The sequence below is a fragment of the Vipera ursinii genome (assembly GCF_947247035.1).
Source record: "Vipera ursinii genome assembly, chromosome: 2".
Classification (NCBI taxonomy): Eukaryota; Metazoa; Chordata; class Lepidosauria; order Squamata; family Viperidae; genus Vipera; species Vipera ursinii.
Window position 1 is genome coordinate 433417 of NC_139513.1, and position 23293 is coordinate 456709.

The window sequence follows — 23293 nt, forward strand, 5'->3', positions numbered from 1 at the left end:
GGAGGGGAGGAGGGAGGGGGGGCTCGGCGCCTCCCGTCTGAGCCGCGCGGGGGCGGGGCCGCGCGTGCGCAGGAGGCGCGGCGAGCGAGCGGGGCGGGCGGGCGCCGTTGAGCCCCGGGCCGGGCGGGCGGGCGGCATGGCGGCGTCGGCGGAGTGCGGGGCGGTGCAGGTGGCCTTCCCGGAGGCGACGAGCGCGCTGCTGGAGGCGCTGAACCAGCAGCGTCTGGAGGGGCAGCTGTGCGACCTGGCCATCCACGTGCAGGGCCGGGTCTTCCGCGCCCACCGGGCGGTGCTGGCCGCCTGCTCGCCCTACTTCCACGACCAGGTGCTGCTGAAGGACATGAGCCGCGTGGTGCTGCCCAGCGTGATGGACCCGGCCGCCTTCGAGCTGGTGCTGGGCTCGGCCTACACCGGGCGGCTCCGCATGGCCCGCGACGAGATCGTCAACTTCCTGACGGTGGGCAGCGTCCTGCAGATGTGGCACATCGTCGACACCTGCACGCAGCTGCTCAAGGAGCGCCAGCGCCGTCCGGGCCGCGCCGCCCAGGCCGCCGCCGCCTCCTCCTCCTCCCCCTCCTGCAAGGGCTCCGGCGGCCGCGGGGGGGGCGAGAGCCAGTCGCCCAGCAGCAGCAGCTACTTCAGCCCCCGCCGCGACGGGCCCGAGCAGCCCCGGGGAGGCGGCGTGGGCGGCGGCGAGCGGGACGAGGAGGGGCTCTGCCGGGCCGCCCCCCGACGTCGCCCGCCCGAGCCCGTCGCCCGAGCCGGCAGGAGCGCGCCCGAGCCGGACGACGGCGGCGGCGGCGAGCCCGGCAGCAGCGAGCCCCGCCGTCCGTCCTCCCTGCGGCCCGGCGCCCTCCCGCAGCGCCAGTGGCTGCCGGTGAAGAAGGAGCGCGGCGGGCTGGAGGAGGAGGAGGAGGAGGAAGACGAGGAGGAGGAGGAGGAGGACCTGGTGCTGACGTGCGAGGAGGACGAGGAGCCCCCCGAGCCCGCCGCCGCCCTGAGCATCAGCGACGTCCGCACGCTGAGCGCGGGGCCGCCGCCGCCGCCGCCGGAGGAACAAGTCAACTTCTGCGAGTCCTCGCAGGACGTGGCGGCCGCCTTCGAGGAGCCCTTCCCGCCGCCGCCGCCGCCCCCCCGCCCGCTCCTGCCGCTGGACGTGCGGGGCCCGCCGCTGCTGCTCTTCCCGGGGGCGTCGGCGGCGTCGGGGGGCCCGTCGGGCGGCGTGGCCCCGCCGTCGGTGGAGCACGGGGCGGTGCAGCTGTCGGGGGCCTCGGGCGAGGGCAGCAAGATCTTCCTCTGCCACTGCGGCAAGGCCTTCTCCCACAAGAGCATGCGCGACCGGCACGTCAACATGCACCTGAACCTGCGCCCCTTCGACTGCCCCGTCTGCAACAAGAAGTTCAAGATGAAGCACCACCTGACGGAGCACATGAAGACCCACACCGGCCTGAAGCCCTACGAGTGCCACGTCTGCGCCAAGAAGTTCATGTGGCGCGACAGCTTCATGCGCCACAAGGGCCACTGCGAGCGGCGCCACCGCCTGAGCGGAGGAGGAGGAGGGCCCCCCGCGGCCGCCCTCTGCGGTGGGGGGGGCCGGAAGGAGGAGGAGGAGGCGTCCCCCTCCCGCGTGCCCGGGGAGGCTGAGTGGGCCACGGGCCGATCCCCCCGCAGCGAACTGGGCTTTGTGGGCAGCGGCGGCAAGCTGTGAGCCGTGGAACTGACGCCCCCCACCCCCTGCGAGGAAGGCCTTCCCGGCCCTCGGAGGAGCCTCCTTCCCTGGATGGGCCCTGCAGCCTCACCTGGGGGGGGGGAGGATGTCTGGTTTCTTCATGCTCACACCTGCACACACACACCCCATTTGGCCCATCTTCCCATCGTGCGATGGGCCCGTCCCTGGGAGTGGATCTCTTTGCCTCTACAGCCAGGTGTGGGCTGCCCCAGGCTGCCCCAGAGGGTGACACTAAATGACCCACCCACCCACCCCCACCCATTTGCAGAGGAGGGGGCTTCTCGTGGATGTAACAGCCGCTTCCTTCTTCCCCTCCCCACTTTGTGTTTGCTTCAGGGTGCAGACTTTTGGGCAAGAGCCCCCCCTTTCCCCCCCAACCCCAGGAGGGGTTTTGTAGGGGACAGTTCCGAAATGGCTGGATGCCTGACTGTGTGCCCAGAGAAGACACACAAACAGACACAGACACACACAGCTTGGATGGGGGGGGGGTTCTGGAGAGAAGGAGAAGCCCCCCTCCCTTCCCCCATTGGTTCCTTCGGTCGCGATGACAAACGTCCTTCAATTTGTTTTTTGGCCTTTTTTTAAAGGGAAGCCACGAATTCTCTATAAATATTTATTGCTGTATAAGGCCCTGCTTGGCTTGGATCTGTGCTGGCTCCGTCCTGGGGCTGCGGCTTGCGCTGAGGGGAGGTGGTACGGGGGGGGGCACACTGGTGCAGGTGAGCTGCGTGGGGTGGAGTCCAGGGGGGGGCTCTCCCCCCCCATTCCAAGGATGCTCTGCCTTCAATTTAAGCTGGATCTGGGGAACTGCCCCTGAAGGCCCCCCCCATTCCAGCCTTGGTTGTGTCCGGCCTTGAGGGATCTGAGCCTCCCCGCCCCCCCTCTGGGGGGACCTTCTTCTTGGCTCCGGTCGGTGCAGAGCAGAAGGGGGAAGAGTTCCAGGCGTCGGGTGATTCTTAGCCCCCGGGTGATAGAGGCAGTGCATTCATTCAGCCCTACAACGTCCTTGGAAAAAAATTTGCCTTATGACTGTTTTTCAGGCTTACGACCGTTGCAGCATCCCCAGGGTTTACAGGGCCAAAGTTCAGGCGCTCGGCAACTGGCTCCTTGGGGTCCCCCCCTTTTCCTACCTTCTGATTATTGTGCAAAGTCACGGAGGAAATCAGATTCTCTTGACAATTGTAGCAAGAGAGGTTGTAAAATGAGACAAAATCTACTTGACTGTCTCACTTAGTGACAGAAATGTTGACCACCATAAGTCAAGGACTTCCCGCATAGTATGGCAATAATAATATTAATATTGTTAATAATAGTAATAGTAAAAAAATCAATTTTTGGCTTAATGTCATGGTTCTGACAGATGAAACTCTTCAAAGGAAGAGTTTGTTGTTATGACTAACTGGACTCTCATCCACATTCCCCTCCCAGCATCATCTAACTCTAAAAGGGAAAGATAAATGATGGCTACATTTCCATCTGTTGTCAAAGCAAGAACATCCAATGTTAGCAGCGTTGACAATAATAATAACAATAACAATAATAGTAATATAACGATAATAACAATAATAATAATTAATAATAATAAATAGTAGTAATAATAAAGTTGGAAGGGACCTTGGAGGTCATCTAGTCCAACCCCCTGCTCAGGCAGGAAACCCTATACCATTTCAGGCAAATGGCTGTCCAGTCTCTTCTTAAAAACTTCCAGTGTTGGAGCATTCACCACTTCTGGAGGCAGGTTGTTCCACTGGTTAGTTGTTCTAACTGTCAGGAAGTTTCTCCTTAGTTCCAGGTTGCTTCTCTCCTTGACTAGTTTCCATCCGTTGCTTCTTGTCCTGCCTTCAGGTGCTTTGGAGAATAGCTTGACTCCCTCTTCTTTGGGGCAGCCCCTGAGATATTGCAACACTGCTATCATGTCACCCCTCACCCTTCTCTTCGTTAAATTCTCATCCGGCTCGCTCTCGGTCCACTCCTGTGCCGTCTTTTTCCAGCATGCTCCGTTGACTTCCTAGTTATACTAATCCCGGGATCCCCCGGTGGTCTCCCATCCTGCGGCCTGGCTGCCCTTGTCTCGGGACCAGCCGCGGCCCTCTGGCGGTCACTGCCAGCATGAAATTGGGCGGGCAGAGGCTGGACCCCGGCCCCATAGATCAGGGGTAGGCAAGCTTGGCTCTTTTATGACTGGTGGACTTCAACTCCCAGAATTCCTGAGCCAGCCAGGCTGAGGGAAAAGGGGGAGGTTTCCAAGCTGAGCAAGGCTGGCTGAGGAATTCTGGGAGTTGAAGTCCACGAGTCATGAAAGAGCCAAGCTGGCCTACCCCTGCCCTAGATTTTTTTCTTCCAGAGCTCTGCGGAAGATCCCATCAGGCTGTTGTTGTTGTTAGCTGCGAAGTCGTGTCCGACCCATCACGACCCCATGGACCACGTTCCTCCAGGCCTTCCTGTCCTCTACCATCTTCTGGAGTCCATTTAAGCTCACGCCTCCTGCTTCAGTGACTCCATCCAGCCACCTCGTTCTCTGTCGTCCCCTTCTTCTCTTGCCCTCCATCTTTCCCAGCATTAGGCTCTTCTCCAGTGAGTCCTTCCTCCTCATTAGGTGGCCAAAGTATTTGAGTTTCAGCTTCAGGATCTGGCCTTCTAAAGAGCAGTCAGGGTGGATCTCCTCTAGGACCGACCGGTTTGATCGCCTTGCAGTCCGAGGGACTCGCAGAAGTCTTCTCCAGCACCAGAGTTCAAAGGCCTCCATTCTTTGGCGCTCAGCCTTTCTTACGGTCCGGCTTTCACTGCCATACATTGCAACTGGGAAGACCATAGCCTTGACTATACGCACTTTTGTTGACAGGGTGACGTCTCTGCTTTTTAGTGTGCTGTCTAGATTTGCCGTGGCTTTCCTCCCCAGGAGCAAGCGTCTTTTAATTTCTTGGCTACAGTCCCCATCTGTGGTGATCTTGGAGCCCGGGAAAATAAAATCTGTCACTACCTCCATTTCTTCCCCATCTATTTGCCAGGAATTGAGAGGGCCGGATGCCATGATCTTGGTTTTCTTAATGTTTAGTTTCAACCCAAGTTTTGCACTCTCCTCCTTCCAGCAGGCTAGCTGGCACCATATGAGCCCTGGGAGCACGCCCCCCCCGTCCTTGTAAATGGGCGTGGCATCGGAGAACGGGGAGGGGGGGCTCGCCTCCCTCGGCCGGCGGGGGTGGGTGGGGGGAGGCGACCGAGCCTCCTGGCGGGCGCCTCCCTTTCCTCCTCCGCCGAAAGTGAAAGCGGCCCCGGCCGAAGCAGATCGCGCAGCGTCGCTCAGCCGCTCCCGCTCAGCTCGCCATGGCCGCCGCCTCCCGCGCCCCCGCCCGCCGCCAGCGGAGCCCCCTCCTCCTCCTCCTCCTCCTCTTCCTCGGTGAGTGCGGGCGGTGGGGTCCCGGGGCGCAGGGAAGGAGGGTCCTGCCGCGCCTGCCCCCCACCCCGAGGCTCCCTCCAAGCCCGCCGGCCGCCCGGCCGGAGCCCCTCCGCGGCCAGGCTCCGGGCCCCGGGGATTCCCGCTCCGGGCCCCGGGGATTCCCGCTCCGGCCCCGGGGATTCCCGCTCCGGCCCCGGGGATTCCCGCTCGGGCGGGGCCGCTTTCACTTTCGGGGGGGCGGGGCCGTCGGGCTGAGCGCCTCCCTCTCCCCCGCAGGCGCCCCCCTGGCCGCCTCCCCGCCGTCGGCCGCGGCCCGGCTGGGCTGCTGGTTCGTGGAGGAGGCGGGCGGCGGCCGCGGCGGGGCCGGCTCGGTCATGCCCAGCGACCTCACCCAGCGCCGCGCTCTGCTCGTCCTGCCGCCGCCGGGGCAGCGCCTGTCCGAAGCCGCCCTGGAGCCCCAGCTGCCCGCCGAGGTGGACGCCGGCCTGGCCTTCCAGCTGCTGGGTAGGTGGGGGGGGACCGGCCCTCTCCGGGCAGGGGAGGGGAGGGGAGGGAGGGTCCGGGGTGGGGGCGGCCGGCCTGACCCCCTGCCCGTCTCCCTCCCTCCCTCCCCCTCTGCGCAGACCCGTCCGGCAGCCTCTGGAGCGGCAAGGAGGCCGGCGCCCGTCCCCGCTGGCAGGGCTCCCGTCTGCCGGGCCCCGGAGAGGCCGAGGCGGCCTGCGAGATCAACCCGTACCAGCCGCGGGAGGCCCACGTGCCCTGGGCGGCGGGGCTGGCGGGCCGGGAGGGCTCCCCCCGCTGCCTGGAGGGCCGCTGGGTCATCGCCACCGTCCAGAGCCCCGAGGCCGACTTCGGGGTCAGCAGCATCCTGCACCGGGAGAGGCCGTTGCCCGGGACCCCCGAGGTCCCCAGGGTCACCGTGGCGACAGGTACAGACCCACCTGTTGGGGGGGGAGGGCTGCCTTATCTGGGCTTAGCGGTGACCTGGTTTTTTGGTTTTTAATACCGGAGCAACCCTGGATTGATTCGCAGGGTTTGTCCTAAGCGGTCGCCCCGATGTCGATGTGGGGGGGTGGGGGGCTGACCCAAGATCCGTTCCCCAGCCGGCTGGGGAGGATGGGAGTTGCAGTGCGACGGATCTCGTGGAGGAGGCCGCTCGAGGTCTCCCAACGAAGCCCCTCCCGAGGAAGAAAGCGCCCTTGTCCTTCCCACCCTCTTGAACCCCCTTCGTCTTGGGTGGCTGAGAATACGCGGCTAGGGGAAACTTCCCTTCCTTCCTTCCTTCCTTCCTTCCTTCCTTCTTTCCTTTCTTTCCTTCCTTCCTTCCTTTCATCTTTCCTTCCTTCCTTTCATCTTTCCTTCTTTCCTTTCTTTCTTTCCTTCCTTCCTTCCTTCCATTTTTTCCTTCCTTTCTTTCATCTTTCCTTCTTTCCTTTCTTTCTTTCCTTCCTTCCTTCCTTCCTTTCCTTCCTTCCTTTTATCTTTCCTTCTTTCCTTCCTTCCTTTCCTTCCTTCCTTCCTTTCATCTTTCCTTCCTTTCTTTCCTTCTTTCCTTTCTTTCCTTCTTTCCTTTCTTTCTTTCCTTCCTTCCTTTCATCTTTCCTTCCTTCCTTTCATCTTTCCTTCTTTCCTTTCTTTCTTTCCTTCCTTCCTTCCTTCCTTCCTTCCATTTTTTCCTTCCTTTCTTTCCTTCTTTCCTTTCTTTCTTTCTTTCCTTCCTTCTTTCCTTTCTTTCTTTCCTTCCTTCCTTTTATCTTTCCTTCTTTCCTTTCTTTCTTTCCTTCCTTCCATTCTTCTTTCCTTTCATCTTTCCTTCCTTCTTTTCATCTTTGCTTTCCTTCTTTCTTTCCTTCCATCCTTCCATTTTTTTCCTTCCTTTCTCCTTTCCTTCTTTCCTTTCTCTTTCCTTCCTTTCATCTTTCCTTCTTTCCTTTCTTTCTTTCCTTCCTTCCTTCTGTTTTTCTTTCCTTCCTTTCTTCTTTCCTTCTTTCCTTCCTTCCTTTCATCTTTCCTTCTTTCCTTTCTTTCTTTCATCTTTCCTTCTTTTCTTTCCTTCCTTCCTTCCTTCCTTCCTTCCTTCCTTCCTTCCTTCCTGCCGGAGTGGGGCTTGTTTACGAGCGCAAATTAAAGCCAGAGCCGAAAGCAACCACAGATGCAAGTGAAGAGAGCCAGAGGTTGGTTAAGGCCCCAAGCTAGAAGGCCGGAGACCCTGAGTTCAAGTCTCGTCTTGGCCACGAAAGTCAACTGGGTGCCTTCCGGCCAGTCACACACACGCTCAGCTCCCAAAGTTGCTGCGGGGAAAATTGGAAGGAAGAGAACGTGTTGGATACGTTCACCACTTTCAATTACAAGCAGTCCTCGACTTACGGCGATTCATTTAGTGACCGTTTGAAGTTACAACGGCACAGAAAAGTCGCTTGTGACCACCGTTTTTCCCCCTTAAGATCACTGCAGCAGCCCCAGGAACAGCCGAACAGACAAATTGAGGCGCTTGGAGATTGACTTATTTATTTATTTATTTATTTATTTATTTATTTATTTATTTATTTATTTTAATTCCATTTATATCCCGCCCTTCTCCGAAGACTCAGGGCGGCTTACAAGCTTAGCAGCAGCCTTCATTCTATGTATATGCCTGCTTATTAGGGCTTTCACACAACCCCCAAGCGGCATTATTACAAAGTCAGCTTAATTGCCCCCAACAATCTGGGTCCTCATTTTACCTACCTGGGAAGGATGGAAGGCTGAGTCAACCTTGAGCCTGGTGGGACTCGAACCTGCACTAATGGCAGGCAGCTGGTGTTACTTAGGGAGGCATTAGCCCACTGCTCCACCAAGACTTAATTCTTACGATGGTTGCAGCGTCTCCCTGGGGGTCACGTGATCCCCTTTTGTGACCTCCTGACGAGCAACATCGGTGGGGGAACCAGATCCACCTAACAGCCGGGTGATTCACTTAATAACGTTGGCAAGAAAGGTCGTAAAACGGGGCGAAACTCCCAACGACTCGCTTAGCAACGGACGTTTTGGGCTCAGCTGCGGTTGAATGTCGGGGACTGCTTGTATTTGCTGAAATAATAAAGGCAGGGCACAAATAAATAAACAGAGGCTTAAAACAAGCGAACAGTAAAGGATTTTAAAGCCTGGGAAGGAACGGAACGGAATTTTGAAGTCCCGTCTGGAGGGGGGGAAGGGCGCCATCTTTCCTGGGGGGGAGGGAGGGGGAGGGCTGGGTACTTGGCTGATGGGGCCTCTCCTCCTCCTCCTCCTCCTCCTCCTCCGCAGCCGTCCTCTCCGTCTTCACCCGGACGCCGCGCCTGCAGTCCCGCCTGGGGGAGGAGGTGTTGCTGGACTGCGGCTTCTCCGCTCCCCCCACGGCCTTCTCGGTCGAGTGGCGCCACCAGCACGGCGGGGCCGGCCGGGTGATCCTGGCCTACGACGGAGCCACCCAGCGCGTCGCGGTGTCCGAGGAGGGCGCCCGGCTCTTCCTGGACTCCGAAGGTAGCAACGTCTCGCTGCAGCTGCAGGCCGCCCAGGTGCGCCACGAGGGCACCTACATCTGCTCCGTCTACCTGCCCCACCTGCAGGCCCAGCAGGCCGTGGAGCTCAGGATCGTGCGTGAGTGGCCCCCCCCTCGACCCCCCCCTTGCTGCACGCCTCTCCCCCAGTTTGGGTGGGGCCGGCCCATAGGTCTCTGGGGTGGGGGTGGTGGGGTGGTGGCAATAATAATAATAATATAATAAAGTTGGAAGGGACTTTGGAGGTCATCTAGTCCAACCCCCTGCTCAGGCAGGAAAACCTGTACCATTTCAGACAGATGGCTGTCCAGTCTCTTCTTAAAAACCTCCAGTGTTGGAGCATTCAGCACCTCTGGAGGCAGGTGGTTCCACTGGTTAATTGTTCTAACTGTCAGGAAGTTTCTCCTTAGTTCTAGGTTGCTTCTCTCCTTGATTAGTTTCCATCCGTTGCTTCTTGTCCTGCCTTCGGGCGATTTGGGGGGATAGCTTGACTCCCTCTTCTTTGGAGCAGCCCCTGAGATCTTGGGACTACTGCTATCACGTCACCCCTCACCCGTCTCTTCATTAGCTGGGAGGGACCTTGGAGGTCATCTAGTCCAACCCCGTCCTTCTCTTCATTAAACTGGATGTACCCAGTTCCCCCTCCCTGGTGGCGATGGGGCTGTTCATACGGGGGGGGCAGCTTTCCCAATCACCGGGCAGCCTGGCCCCTCCCTGCCTGGATTGAATGGATGGGCGCTTCATGGCTGGAGGACTTTTAGAAGAGACCGGACATTCACTTATCTGAGATGGTATAGGTTCTCCTGCTTGAGCGGGGGGCTGGACTAGAAGACCTCCAAGGTCCCTTTCAGCTCTATTCTGTTCTGTTCTATTTTATTCTATTCTATTTCTGTTTCTGATCCCCCCCTCCTCTTTCTTTTCTCTCTGTCCCCCCCCCAGAGCCGCCCAAAGTGACCCTCCGCCCGGTCCCCTTCCCGGTGCCCCTCAACACCCACACGGACCTGGCCTGTGAGGTCACCGGCTATTATCCGCAGCGCATCTCCGTGGCCTGGAAGTGGCGTGGGCCCGGTGCGCCCCACCAGACCCTCCTGGACACCTGGGAATCGGGTCATCGGCAGGCGCCAGACGGCACCTACAGCTTCACCAGCTTTGCCCGCCTGCCCGCCGTCCAGCCGGGGGACCAGGGGGGTTCGTACAGCTGCCACGTGAGCCACGTGGGGCTGGGCCAGGGGGGGCTCCAGAAGACCATGAAGCTGAATGTGGCAGGTAGGCGCAGGGGAGGGGTGCGGCCACGTGGGGGGGCTGCATGGAGTGTGTGTGGAGGGTATCCTCCCCCCCTTGGAAAAAGAGCACAAGGGCCGACTGGAACTCCGGGCCCCCACCCAAAGCAAGGGGATGGGGGACCCAGGGTCAGACAAACAGCCCCGGGGCCCACCGCCCCCAATCCGGAGGGGGGGTAGAACGGCAACTCGCCCACAAGTAGCAAAAGTGGCTTGGTTGTTGGTGGCACTGCTCCCGTCTTGGCACCAGAGGCAGGCCGTGAATCCCGGGTGCGCCCCGAAACGTGACGGGGTGCCAGCATTGGCCTGCCTGCAGCAGCTTTTGTGAGAACATGATCTGCCGGTGTGTGTGTGTGTGTGTGTGTGTGTGTGTCAGACCGAACCCTGGAGTCAACGGGCCGGCATTGAGGGGAGGGGGTGTTTGGGGGAACCTCCCCCCCCCTGCAAAGAGCCGGGGGAGCCGATGTCCGTTTCCGGGACTCCTCCACCTCCCTCTCTTTGCAGGGTCCTCGCTCCCCGCCATGGAGGATGTGATTGGCCTCTTCCTGGTCACTTTCGCGCTGCTGGGCTTCTTTCAGGTGCTCTCCCAGCGAGGTGAGTCAGCCACGGCTGCCCCCCCATCCCCGCCCCCCCAGAAGGGCAGCCCTCCCCCCATGTCTTCTCTGACCCACCGGCTTTCTCCCTGGCAGTCTTCGGAGAGAAGGCGGCGAAGGCCGAGCCGAGCGCCCAGGGTTCTCCTCCGCCTGAAGAGTCAACGGCTGATGCGTCTCCGCCCGAGCAGCGCCAGGGCGACGGCAAGCGGAAGCTCTCTGGAGCCGGGTTCTCATCGCCGGACCCTGCCCCGAAGTGACCGTCCTCCTGGACGGTGGAGCCTCACTCTGGATCCTCCAGGAAGGGCTGCATGTGAATGGGGGTGTTGGTGTTGGGAGACCCCCCTCCCCCCTGCAGATCTTAGTTGGCAATGTGGGGAGGGGGTGCTGAATTTGCTTAGAGTGTCTGTCTGTCCTTCCCACCCGTAGGAAGCGAGGGTCCCCGTTCCCTCTCCGTCCCACCCCCCTGTGCCTGGGGCCCCTGGGGTGGTCAGGCCCCTGCCCTCGCTTCCCCCCACCCCAGACGGCTTTTCAGAGCAGGGTCCCGTGCAGCTGGCCTCGTGCAGACCCCCACCACATGCTGGATCCAGGGCAGCTCTTAGAAGAAGGGAGCCAGCCTGGCCTGCTCTGGGCCCCCAGGGGGGAGGCCTTGAAACGCCAGCCAAGGCCCCCCCCCCCGCATATGTTGGTTCCCCCTGCAGCGTGAGTCGTTTTGCTTTCCAAGTGCTGAAGGGGTTCCCTTAGTTGGGCTGGGGGGCTTTTCTGCCGGACACCCCCGCCCCCAAGAACTGCAAGACCGACTTGGCCGGGGGTGGGTGGGTGTTTTCTGTCCCTGTTAACTCACAAGGACCAACCCCTCTTTCAACAAGTGGGCTGGAAATGCAAGAAAAACAAACCCCCTTTTTAATAGTATTTCCAGACCTGCAAAATGCCCCAAAGCAAAAGGCAAACAAAACACGATTCAAACAGAATTGTTCGCAGGCAAGGCGATGCGAACATGATCCCATGAAACTTGAGTCCTTTGCAAACGGCTGTTGTGATTCCGTGTCAGCCTGTGCTCCCAGCAGCTGAGTCCGAGGGATCTGAGGAGGAGGAGGAGGAGGAGGAGGAGGGGTTTGGAGAGACTTTGGTGTCGGAGGGAGGTTCTGATGCATCGCAGGACTCTCAGTCAGAGGAAGAGCCAGGCCCCTCCACTCGTGTTCGTTATGAGGCTCAGCTGTGTGAGGAGGAGGGTTCAGACTCAGAGGAGTCACAGCTGAATCTGTTCAGAGGGGCTAGAAGCAGAAGGCAGTGGAGCATAGCAGAGCAGAGGAAGTCTATGAGGCAACTCAGGGAAAGGAGGAGAAGGCGTTGAGAAGCCAGGCCTTGGGGCTGCTAATAAAAGGGGAAGGTGTGGGCGGTGGTGGTTGCTGAAGGCAGCCGTTCATAGAAATCCAAAGAAAATCCTGGCCTGTTCTTGCTGATCTTCCTGTTTGACTCCTGTTTGATGCTTGAATCATTTATTTTTGTTAAGGAAAATATGCTGCTGCTTTTTTGTTCGAAGGACTTTACGATGTGGAACTGTAAATAAATTTGGGTTGGGTTTTTCCAGCCTATTGATTTAAAAAGAATAAAGGGGTAGTCCTAGAAGCAATCTGAGACGGTCCCACGCCTTCCCTTTTTATTGTGCAGCCCCAAGGCGTGGCTTCTCATTGCCTTCTCCTCCTCCCTTGGAGCCGCCCCATTGCCTCCCTCTGTCATGCTCTTGTTGCCTTTTGGCGTTTGCGAGCGTCTATGATATCTTCCAGCGGTGAGTCCTCAGAGTCTGACTCAGCTTCCCAGCACAGCTGGGTCTCAGCCTGAGCACGAGTGGAGGGGCCAGGCTCTTCATCAGATTGTAAGTCTTGGAGCTCATCAGAGCCTTCCTCCGACTCTGATGGCTCTCCAGGCCCTTCCTCTTCCTCCTCCTCTGATTCCCCGGACTCAGCTGCCGGGTCCACTGGCTGGCACGGAATCACAACAGGTGGTCACACAACCGAAGCGTCTGGCTCCCTGTCCTCGGGGAGCTGGGCGTGCTGATTGGGCCCAGGAAGAGGCTCTGGGAGAGGGGGTAAGCAGCCCACCCCAGTTCCAGGCTGCCAGGCTCGGAGGAGACCCTGGCCAGAAGGAGACGGACGCCCCCCTGCAGCCTCTCGTCCGCCCGAAAGATCCAGTCGTGTCAGCAAATGAGGAATTTCCCTGCGGTGCGACCACCCACAGACTATCCTCCCTCCCGAGGCAGTGGGGCTCCTGGCCGCTGCCCCCTGGGCCATGGGGCGCTGTTGGCCCCCCCCACCCCACCCCTGAGGCCTGTCAGGGTTTGCCTGCTGAAGATTGTCAGCTGCTTCCCTTGTTCTGCGCATCAGCTTATAAAGGTTTCCTTTTGTACGTGTCGTGTGAATGGAGGTCTTTGGGGTGCGGGAGGAGAATGGGGTAGGGGGCCTCGCAGGATGAGGGGGTGCCTATACCGCACCACCCTCAGACAGAAACTTGGGGTTCGCTCCTTGGCAGACAGTGAGAGCCCTTTATTGCTGGCACTACCCAGCGCTGAGGGGTGGGAGGGGGGGAGTCAAACCCCTGGAGCAAAGCTTTTGTGTTGGTTAGCTCTGTGGCGGCCAAGGACTTGGCATGAGGGTAGCCTGGCTCGGCATGGCCCCTCCCTGCCTGCTGACCCTGGCGTGTTCCTCGAGACGGGGAGCTTCTCCCCCCCAGGGGGCGCCCCCACCATCCCCAAGCTGCCTGTTTTTGGGGGGGGACACACCGGTGGTGGTTTGAATCGTCAGGGGGGGGTCCAGAGAGGCTGTGCTGAATCCTGCAAATTGTGGAGGCTCCTTGAAAGCCCCCTCTGGGTTGGGTCGCACCCCCCTCCAGGGTCCTCCCTGGGCTCCTGCCAGGGGCAGCCGTGGCCATGGGTGCCAGGAGTGGCCCTCTTGGGGGGGGCTGAAGGGCCGCTGGCTGCCCCTCCCCGCTTGGGTGTAGACTTCTGCCCTTCACTGGTGGGCTGCGGGAAGAAGCGCCCTGAGCGCTGGCAGGTGCCAGATGTAGCCGGGTGGGCGGGCAGGTGCCAAACCATCGCTCCAGTTCTCACGTCAAGGAGACCCCGGCCAGCAGATGTTTTTGTTGGGGGGGGAACAATCTCCCCGTGAGGTGGTCGAGAGGATGGAACCAAGAGGGTAATCACTGGGGGGGGGCATTTTGATTAACGGGGGTGTTACGGCCTCGGTTCTGAAACTTTAGGAGGTGACCAAGATCAAACACCCCTTCATGGATTACTGCCTTGTCGTGGCGAAGGGGCTTGCGTAATTCAATGAAGCTATGAGCTATGCCGTGCAGGGCCACCCAAGACGGACAGGTCATAGCAGAGAGTTCTGACAAAACGTGATCCACTGGAGAAGGAAATGGCAACCCACTCCAGTATCTTTGCCATGAAAACCCTATGGACAGTACCAAAAGGCAAAACGATATGACGCTGGAAGATGAGCCCCTCAGGTCGGAAGGCGTCCAATATGCTACTGGGGAAGAGCAGAGGGCTAGTACTAGTAGCGCCAGAAAGAATGAAGCGACTGGGCCAAAGCCGAAAGGACGCTCAGCTGTGGATATGTCTGGTGGTGAAAGGAAAGTCCGATGCTGTAAAGATTTTTTCTCCATAGGAACCTGGAATGTAAGATCCATGAATCAAGGCAAGCTGGACGTGGTCAAACAAGAGATGACAAGACTGAACATTGACATCTTAGGTATCAGTGAACTAAAATGGACAGGAATGGGTGAATTTAATTCAGATGACCATCAGGTATACTACTGCGGGCAAGAATCCCTCAGAAGAAATGGAGTAGCCTTCATAGTCAATAAAAGAGTAGGAAAAGCAATACTGGGATACAATCCTCAAAATGACAGAATGATCTCAGTTCGAATCCAAGGCAAACCATTCAATATCACAGTAGTCCAAGTCTATGCCCCAACCACCAGTGCTGAAGAGGATGAAATTGACCGGTTCTATGAAGCCCTACAGCACCTTATAGAACTAACACCAAAAAATGATGTCCTTATCATCATGGGGGATTGGAATGCTAAAGTAGGAAGCCAAAAGATACCTGGAATAACAGGCAAGTTTGGCCTTGGAGTGCAAAATGAAGCAGGGCACAGGCTGATAGAATTTTGTCAAGAGAATACGATGGTCATAGCAAACACTCTTTTCCAACAACCCAAGAGACGGCTCTACACATGGACATCACCAGACGGTCAACACAGAAATCAGATTGACTATATGCTCTGCAGCCAAAGATGGAGAAGCTCTATACAGTCAGTAAAAACAAGACCAGGAGCTGACTGTGGCTCAGACCATGAGCTTCTTGTTGCAAAGTTTAGGCTTAAACTGAAGAAAGTAGGGAAAAGCACCAGGCCAGTCAGGAATGAATTAAATCATATCCCCGTTGAATATACAGTAGAGGTGACAAATAGATTTAAGGAATTAGATCTGATAGACAGGGTGCCTGAAGAACTATGGACAGAGGTTCGCAACATTGTACAAGAGGTAGCAACCAAAACCATCCCAAAGAAAAAGAAATGCAAGAAAGCAAAATGGCTGTCTGAGGAAGCTTTGCAAATAGCTGAGGAAAGGAGGGAAGCGAAAGGCAAGGGAGAAAAAGAAAGATACGCCCAATTGAATGCAGAATTCCAGAGAATAGCTAGAAGAGATAAGAATGCCTTCTTAAATGAACAGTGCAAAGAAATAGAAGAAAACAATAGAATAGGGAGGACCAGAGATCTTTTCAAGAAAATTGGAGAGATGAAGGGAACGTTCAATGCAAAAATGGGCATGATAAAGGACCAAAATGGCAGGGACCTAACAGAGGCAGAAGAGATTAAGAAGAGGTGGCAAAATTACACAGAAGAACTATACAAGAATGAGCTTAACGTCCCTGATAATCACAATGAGGTGGTCACTGACCTCGAGCCAGACATCCTAGAATGCGAAGTGAAGTGGGCCTTAGAAAAGCTGAGCAACAACAAAGCTAGTGGAGGTGACAGTATTCCAGCTGAGCTATTCAAAATCTTAAAAGACGATGCAGTAAAAGTGCTACACTCAATTTGCCAGCAAATTTGGAAAACTCAACAGTGGCCACAGGATTGGAAAAGATCAGTTTACATTCCAATTCCAAAGAAAGGCAGTGCCAAAGAATGTTCAAACTATCGCACCATTGCACTCATTTCTCATGCTAGTAAAGTCATGCTTAAAATCCTACAAGCTAGACTCCAGCAGTATGTGGATCGAGAACTACCAGAAGTACAGGCAGGATTTCGAAGAGGCAGAGGAACTAGAGATCAAATTGCCAACATACGCTGGATCATGGAGAAAGCTAGAGAGTTCCAGAAAAACATCTACTTCTGCTTCATTGACTATGCTAAAGCCTTTGATTGTGTGGATCATAACAAACTCTGGCAAGTTCTTAAAGAGATGGGAGTACCAGAACATCTTATTTGTCTCTTGAGAAACCTATATGCGGGCCAAGAAGCAACAGTGAGAACTGGACACGGAACCACTGATTGGTTCCAAATTGGGAAAGGAGTCCGGCAAGGCTGTATACTGTCGCCTTGCCTATTTAACTTATATGCAGAGCACATCATGAGAAAGGCAGGGCTAGATGAATCAAAAGTTGGAATTAAGATTGCTGGAAGAAATATCAACAACCTAAGATACGCAGATGATACCACTCTAATGGCAGAAAGTGAAGAGGAACTGAAGAGTCTCTTGTTGCGAGTGAAGAAGGAGAGTGCAAAAGTTGGGTTGAAACTAAACATTAAGAAAACCAAGATCATGGCATCCGGCCCTCTCAATTCCTGGCAAATAGATGGGGAAGAAATGGAGGTAGTGACAGATTTTATTTTCCTGGGCTCCAAGATCACTGCAGATGGGGACTGCAGCCAAGAAATTAAAAGACGCTTGCTCCTGGGGAGGAAAGCCATGGCAAATCTAGACAGCACACTAAAAAGCAGAGACATCCCCCTGTCAACAAAAGTGCGTATAGTCAAGGCTATGGTCTTCCCAGTTGCAATGTATGGCAGTGAAAGTTGGACCATAAGAAAGGCTGAGCGCCAAAGAATTGAGGCCTTTGAACTCTGGTGCTGGAGAAGACTCCTGCCAGTCCCTTGGACTGCCAGGCGATCAAACCGGTCAGTCCTAGAGGAGATCAACCCTGACTGCTCTTTAGAAGGCCAGATCCTGAAGCTAAAACTCAAGTACTTTGGCCACCTAATGAGAAGGAAGGACTCCCTGGAGAAGAGCCTAATGCTGGGAAAGGTGGAGGGCGAGAGAAGAAGGGGACGACAGAGAATGAGGTGGCTGGATGGAGTCACTGAAGCAGTAGGCGTGAGCTTAAATGGACTCCAGAAGATGGTAGAGGACAGGAAGGCCTGGAGGAACATTGTCCATGGGGTCGTGATGGGTCGGACACGACTTCGCAACTAACAACAACAACAAAGATCAAACAAAAAAAATAGCCATTGGGGGCCCCTTCCTGTAAAAGATGGGGGAGCAGAGCAACTAAGGAGGAGAGGCCCCAGAGAGGAAAAGGAACGTACAGGCGGCTTATGACCCCAAACGAGCCCGACGTTTCCGTCGTTAAGTGAGACATTTGCGAAGTGGGTTTTGCCCCGCTTTACGACCTTCCTCGCCACGGTTGCTAAGTGAATCGCTGCAGTTGTTCTAAGTTAGAAACCTGGTGGCTAAAAGGCTTCCCCACTGACTTTGCCGCTCCAAAGGTCGCAAAAGGGGGTCACGTGACCTCCGTCGTAAGAACCAGTCGCCAAGCCTCCGAATTTTGATCACGTGACCCTGGAGATGCTGCAAAGGTGGTAACTCTGGCTAGACAGACCAGGGGGTGGGGAACCTTGGCTCTTTTACGACCGGTGGACTTCAATTCCCAGAATTCCTGAGCCAGCATGGAGGGGGGACACCCACACACAAGCTTTTGGCCTCTGGCAGGCTTGGAAGGCGGCACCAGGGATGCCCTGCCTGGCTCAGCATTCTGGGTATTGCGAGACGTGGACGGAAGGGGCCCCCAGAGGCCTTCTAGCCCACCCACCTTCCTGCCCGAGGCGGGAAGCCTTATTACGCCCTCCGTGCAGAGAGCGCTGGGCTGAAGGCTGCTGCAACCGAGCCTGGGGGAAGAGGGCAGACCCCTGGCCACCCAGGGCGGGAGGGAGACCACGTGGCTGCCCTTTCCCATACTGGGGGTGGGGTCCTTGTTCCCTCCCTCCCCCCAGCTGGCATTATTTCCCTGCCAGGGGTCTCCTTTTCTGAGCCGGGAAACCCCCCCCCCCCCACACACACAAGGATCCTGGCCAGCCAGGAACCATCGTGGTGACCCAACCGATGAGCTTTTTATACACACATGCACCCAAAAGCCCGGGCACAGCTAAGGAGAACCTCAAAACATAGGACGTTTGCTGGAATAAGGTCTGTCTAGTCCAGGGGTAGGCAAGCTTGGCTCTTTTATGACTGGTGGACTTCAACTCCCAGAATTCCTGAGCCAGCCATGCTGAGGGGAAAGGGAGAGGTTTCCAAGCTGAGCCATGCCGGCTCAGGAATTCTGGGAGTTGAAGTCCACGAGTCATAAAAGAGCCAAGCTTGCCTACCCCTGGCCTAGGCCTAGGCTGCTTTATGACTGGTGGACTTCAACTCCCAGAATTCCTGAGCCAGCTGTGCTGAGGGGAAAGGGAAAGATTTCCAAGCTGAGCCATGCCGGCTCAGGAATTCTGGGAATTGAAGTCCACGAGCCATAAAAGGGCCAAGGTTCCTACCCCTGGACTAGTCTAATGAAGAGAAGGAACAGGGTGACATGATAGCCAGTGTCCCAACATTTGAGGGGCTGCCACAGAGGAAAGGGAATCAAGCTACCCCCCCAAATCGCCCGAAGGCAGGACAAGAAGCAACGGATGGAAACCAATCAAGGAGAGAAGCAACCTGGAACTAAGAAGGAATTTCCTGACAGTCAGAACAATTAACCAGTGGAACAACCTGCCTCCAGAAGGGGTGAATGCTCCAACACGAGTTTTTAAAGAAGAGACTGGACAGCCATTTGTCTGAAATGGTGTAGGGTTTCCTGCCTGAGCAGGGGGTTGGACTAGATGACCTCCGAGGTGCCTTCCAACTCTTGTTATTCTATTAAAACGGGGTTCCTGATAGACCTACAAATGAGCTGGTCTAATCTACGGTAGCAAACAATCCCATTTTCCAACAATTTTGTTCAAGGACGTTTTTGGGGTGAAATGTGCTGGACTGGGCAGATGCTTACCAGAGTCTGTGAGAAAGGGACCCTTTGAGAAAATCATCCTATAAATAGGCTTTTTTTTAAAATGAATGGAAATAGGACAGGTGTCCTTAACAGGCTGCGCAGGTGGAATGAAGGAGAAACTTCCTGACAGGGAGGACAATCAGCCAGTGGAACAGCTTGTCACCAGAAATCGTGGGCACTCCATCACTGGAGATTTTTAAGAAGAGACTAGACAGTCACTTGTCTGAGATGGTATATAGGTTCTCCTGCTTAAGCAGGGGGCTGGACTAGAAGACCTCCAAGGTCCCTTCCAGCTTCTCTTCTCTTCGTTTCTATTCTGTGTTTCTATTCTGTTCTATTTTTTTCAATATTCTATTCTGTTCTATTCTAGTTTATTCTACTCTATTCTACTCTACTCTACTCCAGTCAGAGCTTGGTAGCAAGTTGCTCCATGGTGAACAGGTGCCAGCTTGTCGTGATGCAACAACCGAGGTCAGATAAACAGCTGCCTGCCAGCAGAAACCGGTAATGTTAACCAGTGGCGTAGCGTGTGTTGTCAGCACCCGGGGCAAGGCAAGTAATTTGCGCCCCCTAACCCGTGGATTTTAGCACTCGAGTCTGCCGCAGGGAGCCCCGCATCCTGGGCGTCCGCCGCACCCCCCACCCACGCCTCCCCCGGGAAAAGGGGGAAGGTCCGGCATCCCCTCCCTCACGTGCGGCAGAAGCGCCGGGACCCGAGGCCGTGCCATGAGCCGGGCGGCGCAGCGGAGCCTCCGCTTCGGAGCCGGCGGGGGGGGCGGCTGGGGGCGCCGCCGTCCCTTTCTTACCTCTGATGCCTGGAAGAGAGTGGGACCCGCCAGCGCAGCTGCCCGTCTCGCTCAGGCATGCACCGCGGCTGGCCGGGGCTTCCGCCGGGGGCGCATCCGGGCGCGGGGAGCGAGGGAGGGGGCCGGCACGACGCCCCGTGAGCTTGGCAGCCCTTGGCCGGAGCTGCGGCTGAGCCTGGAGCCGCACCAGCCCGCACCTGCTGCCCCGGGAGAGCTCGGCTCGCTCCTCTGACCCCCCTCCCGCCACCGCCGCCCCCTCAGCCACGTGCGCCGGGCCGCCACCGCGGGGGCCGCTCTAGCGCGGAGAGGGGGAGGCCGGTCCCCGTTCGGCCCGCCAGCCCCGGGAGAGCCCCGCGCGAGCGCCTCGCCAGCCGCTGAACTCTGGCTTTTGAGCAGGAGCGACCTTGCCCTGCTTGCCCTTGCCCGGCGCTGGGAGCAGCCTCCGCCGACCGCCCCGCTTTTCGCAAGCCCCGCTACGCCGCCGCCACCTGCCGCGGGGTGAGGGAGTCAGGGCCGCATCAGCGGGCGCTTCTCTGGCAGTGGGGCATGCTGGTGCCCTGCACTGCGCTCCGTCTGCGGGGGCCGCCCTGGGAAAGGTGGAAGTGCAGCTGTGGTCTGGGATGGCTCCGAGCCCTTCTGGCCGGCTTTGTGCCTCCGTCCCCCAAGAGTAGCTGGTTGTGAGTTGCTGCTTCCCCGAGTGCGCCTCAGCCCCGGATCCCCCCCCCGTGGGACTCCAGCCGCGCGAAGGGCGCTTCGGCGCGTCTTCCATCCCTCCCGAGTGCGCCCCCCCAGATGTTGCGCCCGGTGCGGCCGGCCCCCCCTGCACCCCCCACGCTACGCCACTGATGTTAACCACACATAAGAATTAGCCCAGATGTGTGCTGGAAAATGTTGCGGGCAGAGACCACAGAACGGTTGTCTGTCAGAGGAGCCGATGTGGCTGGGGGACGTTTCAAAGAAATGTTATTGGAAGGAAGGAAGGGGCAACGTGACGCGCAACTTCAGCTGTGGGTCCAGGCAGGGGAAACAAGGTTCACCATTAGCACACTAAAAGCACAACCCCCCCCCCAAATAAATAAAGAGAACCAGGCTGGTCTAGTGGTTAAGGGCCCCCAAGCTAGAAGGCCACAGACCCTGAGTTCAAGTCTCATCTTGGCCATGAAAGCCGGCTGGGTGACTTTGGTCAGTCATTCTCTTTCAGCGCAACCTACCTTAGGTTGTTTTGGAGAAAAGAGGAGGAAGATTTCTGAGACGGTATAGGTCCTCCTGCTTGAGTGCGGGGCTGGACTAGAAGACCTCCAAGGTCCCTTCCAGCTTCTATTCTATTCTATTCTATTCTATTCCTTTTTCTAATCTATTCTATTATTCTATTCTTTCTCTATTCTGTTCTGTTCTATTCTATTCTTTCTCTATTCTATTCTTTCTCTGTTCTGTTCTATTCTATTATTTCTCTGTTCTGTTCTATCTTTCTCTATTCTGTTCTGTTCTATTCTATTCTTTCTCTGTTCTGTTCTATTCTTTCTCTATTCTGTTCTGTTCTCTTCCTATTCTGTTCTGTTCTATTCTTTCTCTATTCTATTCTTTCTCTGTTCTGTTCTGTTCTGTTCTATTCTATTCTTTCTCTGTTCTGTTCTATTCTTTCTCTATTCTATTCTTTCTCTGTTCTGTTCTCTTCCTATTCAGTTCTATTCTATTCTATTCTTTCTCTATTCTATTATTTCTCTGTTCTGTTCTATTCTATTATTTCTCTGTTCTGTTCTATTCTTTCTCTATTCTGTTCTGTTCTCTTCCTATTCAGTTCTGTTCTATTCTATTCTTTCTCTGTTCTGTTCTATTCTTTCTCTATTCTGTTCTGTTCTGTTCTCTTCCTATTCTGTTCTGTTCTATTCTATTCTTTCTCTGTTCTGTTCTATTCTTTCTCTATTCTGTTCTGTTCTCTTCCTATTCTGTTCAGTTCTATTCTTTCTCTATTCTATTCTTTCTCTGTTCTGTTCTGTTCTATTCTATTCTTTCTCTATTCTATTCTTTCTCTGTTCTGTTCTCTTCCTATTCAGTTCTATTCTATTCTTTCTCTATTCTATTATTTCTCTGTTCTGTTCTATTCTATTATTTCTCTGTTCTGTTCTATTCTTTCTCTATTCTGTTCTGTTCTCTTCCTATCCAGTTCTGTTCTATTCTATTCTTTCTCTGTTCTGTTCTATTCTTTCTCTATTCTGTTCTGTTCTCTTCCTATTCTGTTCTGTTCTGTTCTATTCTTTCTCTATTCTATTCTTTCTCTGTTCTGTTCTGTTCTATTCAGGAAGATGTGATGCAAGTGTAGCGGGGCTGCCTGGAGCCGGAGGGCCTCCCCCCTCCCCTCCCCGTTTTTCCACGGGGCTGCTATGCAAGCCATTGACTATTATTGTCACGACTGCCAGGGAGTTGATAAATAAACACTGTCACACACAGACTGCCGTGGCTAGGAGCTGGCCACCTTGGTTCCCGTCAACCCCTTTGACCAGAAGCTGCCACCCCTTCGCTCCGCCTGAGTTCCCGCTAAAAGGGACACCCTAACAATACCTTGGGAGTGCTGTAAGCGGGGAGGGGGGGGGCTAGGAGGGCCTGGGCTTATGGCGGCCACCGAGGGGGTTGCGCTACAGAAGAAATGAAATTTGCCTGCAAGCAAGAACTGGCGGGGCCATGAAATAGAGGAAGACGTTAAATTGCTCTGCAACTTTAGAATCCAAAACGAAGAGGCCCCAGCCACATAACACTCCGGACTTAAGAACTGTCAATAAGAAAGAGAGAAAAAAGAGAAGCAACCTGGAACTAAGGAGAAATTTCCTGACAGTGAGGACAATAAACGAGTGTAACAACCTGCCTCCAGAAGTGGTGAAGGCTCCAACACTGGAAGTTTTTAAGAAGAGACTGGACAGCCATTTGCCTGAAATGGTATAAGGTTTCCTGCCTGAGCAGGGGGTTGGACTAGATGGCCTCCAAGGTAATAATAATAATAATAATAATAATAATAATAATAATAATAATAATAATAATTCATTAGACATGAACCTCAGTCAACTGAACATTCAAATCGACTGGTGCTGATGGTTGACACGGGTTGCTGCCAGCATCCTAGGTATCAACCAGGTGTCTCCTTAAAATGTAAGGTGTTCCGAGTAGCGCAGTTTTTTGTAGCTTTGCTGGAGTTATTGCAGGAAGCTGCAATTTCTTGATGTATTTTGCAAAGTTTTTGGACATAGTTCCCAGTGGCCCGATGACAATGGGTATCACTGTTACGCATTTCATCCATAATCGTGCAGTTTTGATGGCCAGGTTGCGATATTTCGTAATTTTTTCCACTTCTTTTTCTTCGACTCTGGCATCCCCTGGTTCTCTACGACTGTGATATCTGGTGTTTTGTGTTCCAAATTGTGTCACCACGATGTAAAAAAGATGTCGAGACTCTAGAAAGAGTACAGAGAAGAGCAACAAAGATGATTGGGGGACTGGAGGCTAAAACCTATAGGGAACGGTTTCTGGAATTGGGTATGTGTAGTTTAACGAAGAGAAGGACGAGGGGTGACATGATAGCAGTGTTCCAGTATCTCAGGGGCTGCCCCAAAGAAGAGGGAGCCAAGCTATTCTCCAAAGCCTCTGAAAGCAGGACAAGAAGCAACAGATG

The 23293-nt window shown here is 55.5% G+C and overlaps 3 protein-coding genes across 3 annotated transcripts in view; all 3 read left to right on the plus strand.

Annotated features, from left to right (window-relative positions):
- The first annotated feature begins 111 nt into the window (after positions 1-111).
- Positions 112-1937, plus strand: ZBTB22 (zinc finger and BTB domain containing 22). Its single transcript, XM_083351628.1, has one exon. It carries the CDS (start codon positions 137-139, stop codon positions 1706-1708), a length of 1572 nt encoding a protein of 523 aa, XP_083207754.1. The 5' UTR covers positions 112-136; the 3' UTR covers positions 1709-1937.
- Positions 1938-4976: 3039 nt separating this feature from the next.
- Positions 4977-12920, plus strand: TAPBP (TAP binding protein). The gene is made up of 7 exons (XM_083355916.1): positions 4977-5126; positions 5403-5630; positions 5750-6055; positions 8412-8744; positions 9584-9910; positions 10429-10518; positions 10614-12920. Exons 1-7 carry the CDS (start codon positions 5054-5056, stop codon positions 10772-10774), a joined length of 1518 nt encoding a protein of 505 aa, XP_083212042.1. The 5' UTR covers positions 4977-5053; the 3' UTR covers positions 10775-12920.
- A 12-nt stretch (positions 12921-12932) lies between these two features.
- WDR46 (WD repeat domain 46) overlaps positions 12933-23293 on the plus strand; it is a gene marked incomplete at its 5' end in the record, with an annotated part of 16326 nt that continues 5965 nt past the window's right edge. The window contains one exon of the mRNA XM_083353224.1: positions 12933-12965. Coding sequence (XP_083209350.1) covers positions 12933-12965 — 33 coding nt within the window. The remainder of the gene's footprint in view (positions 12966-23293) is intronic.

Bases quoted from the DNA above. Each gene is read 5' to 3' on its own strand.
- ZBTB22 (XM_083351628.1), top strand. From the start codon at position 137: ATGGCGGCGTCGGCGGAGTGCGGGGCGGTGCAGGTGGCCTTCCCGGAG.
- TAPBP (XM_083355916.1), top strand. From the start codon at position 5,054: ATGGCCGCCGCCTCCCGCGCCCCCGCCCGCCGCCAGCGGAGCCCCCTC. The intron at 5,631-5,749 runs GTAGGTGGGGGG...CCCTCTGCGCAG, and splicing joins CCTGGCCTTCCAGCTGCTGG to ACCCGTCCGGCAGCCTCTGG. The intron at 9,911-10,428 runs GTAGGCGCAGGG...CTCTCTTTGCAG, and splicing joins CATGAAGCTGAATGTGGCAG to GGTCCTCGCTCCCCGCCATG.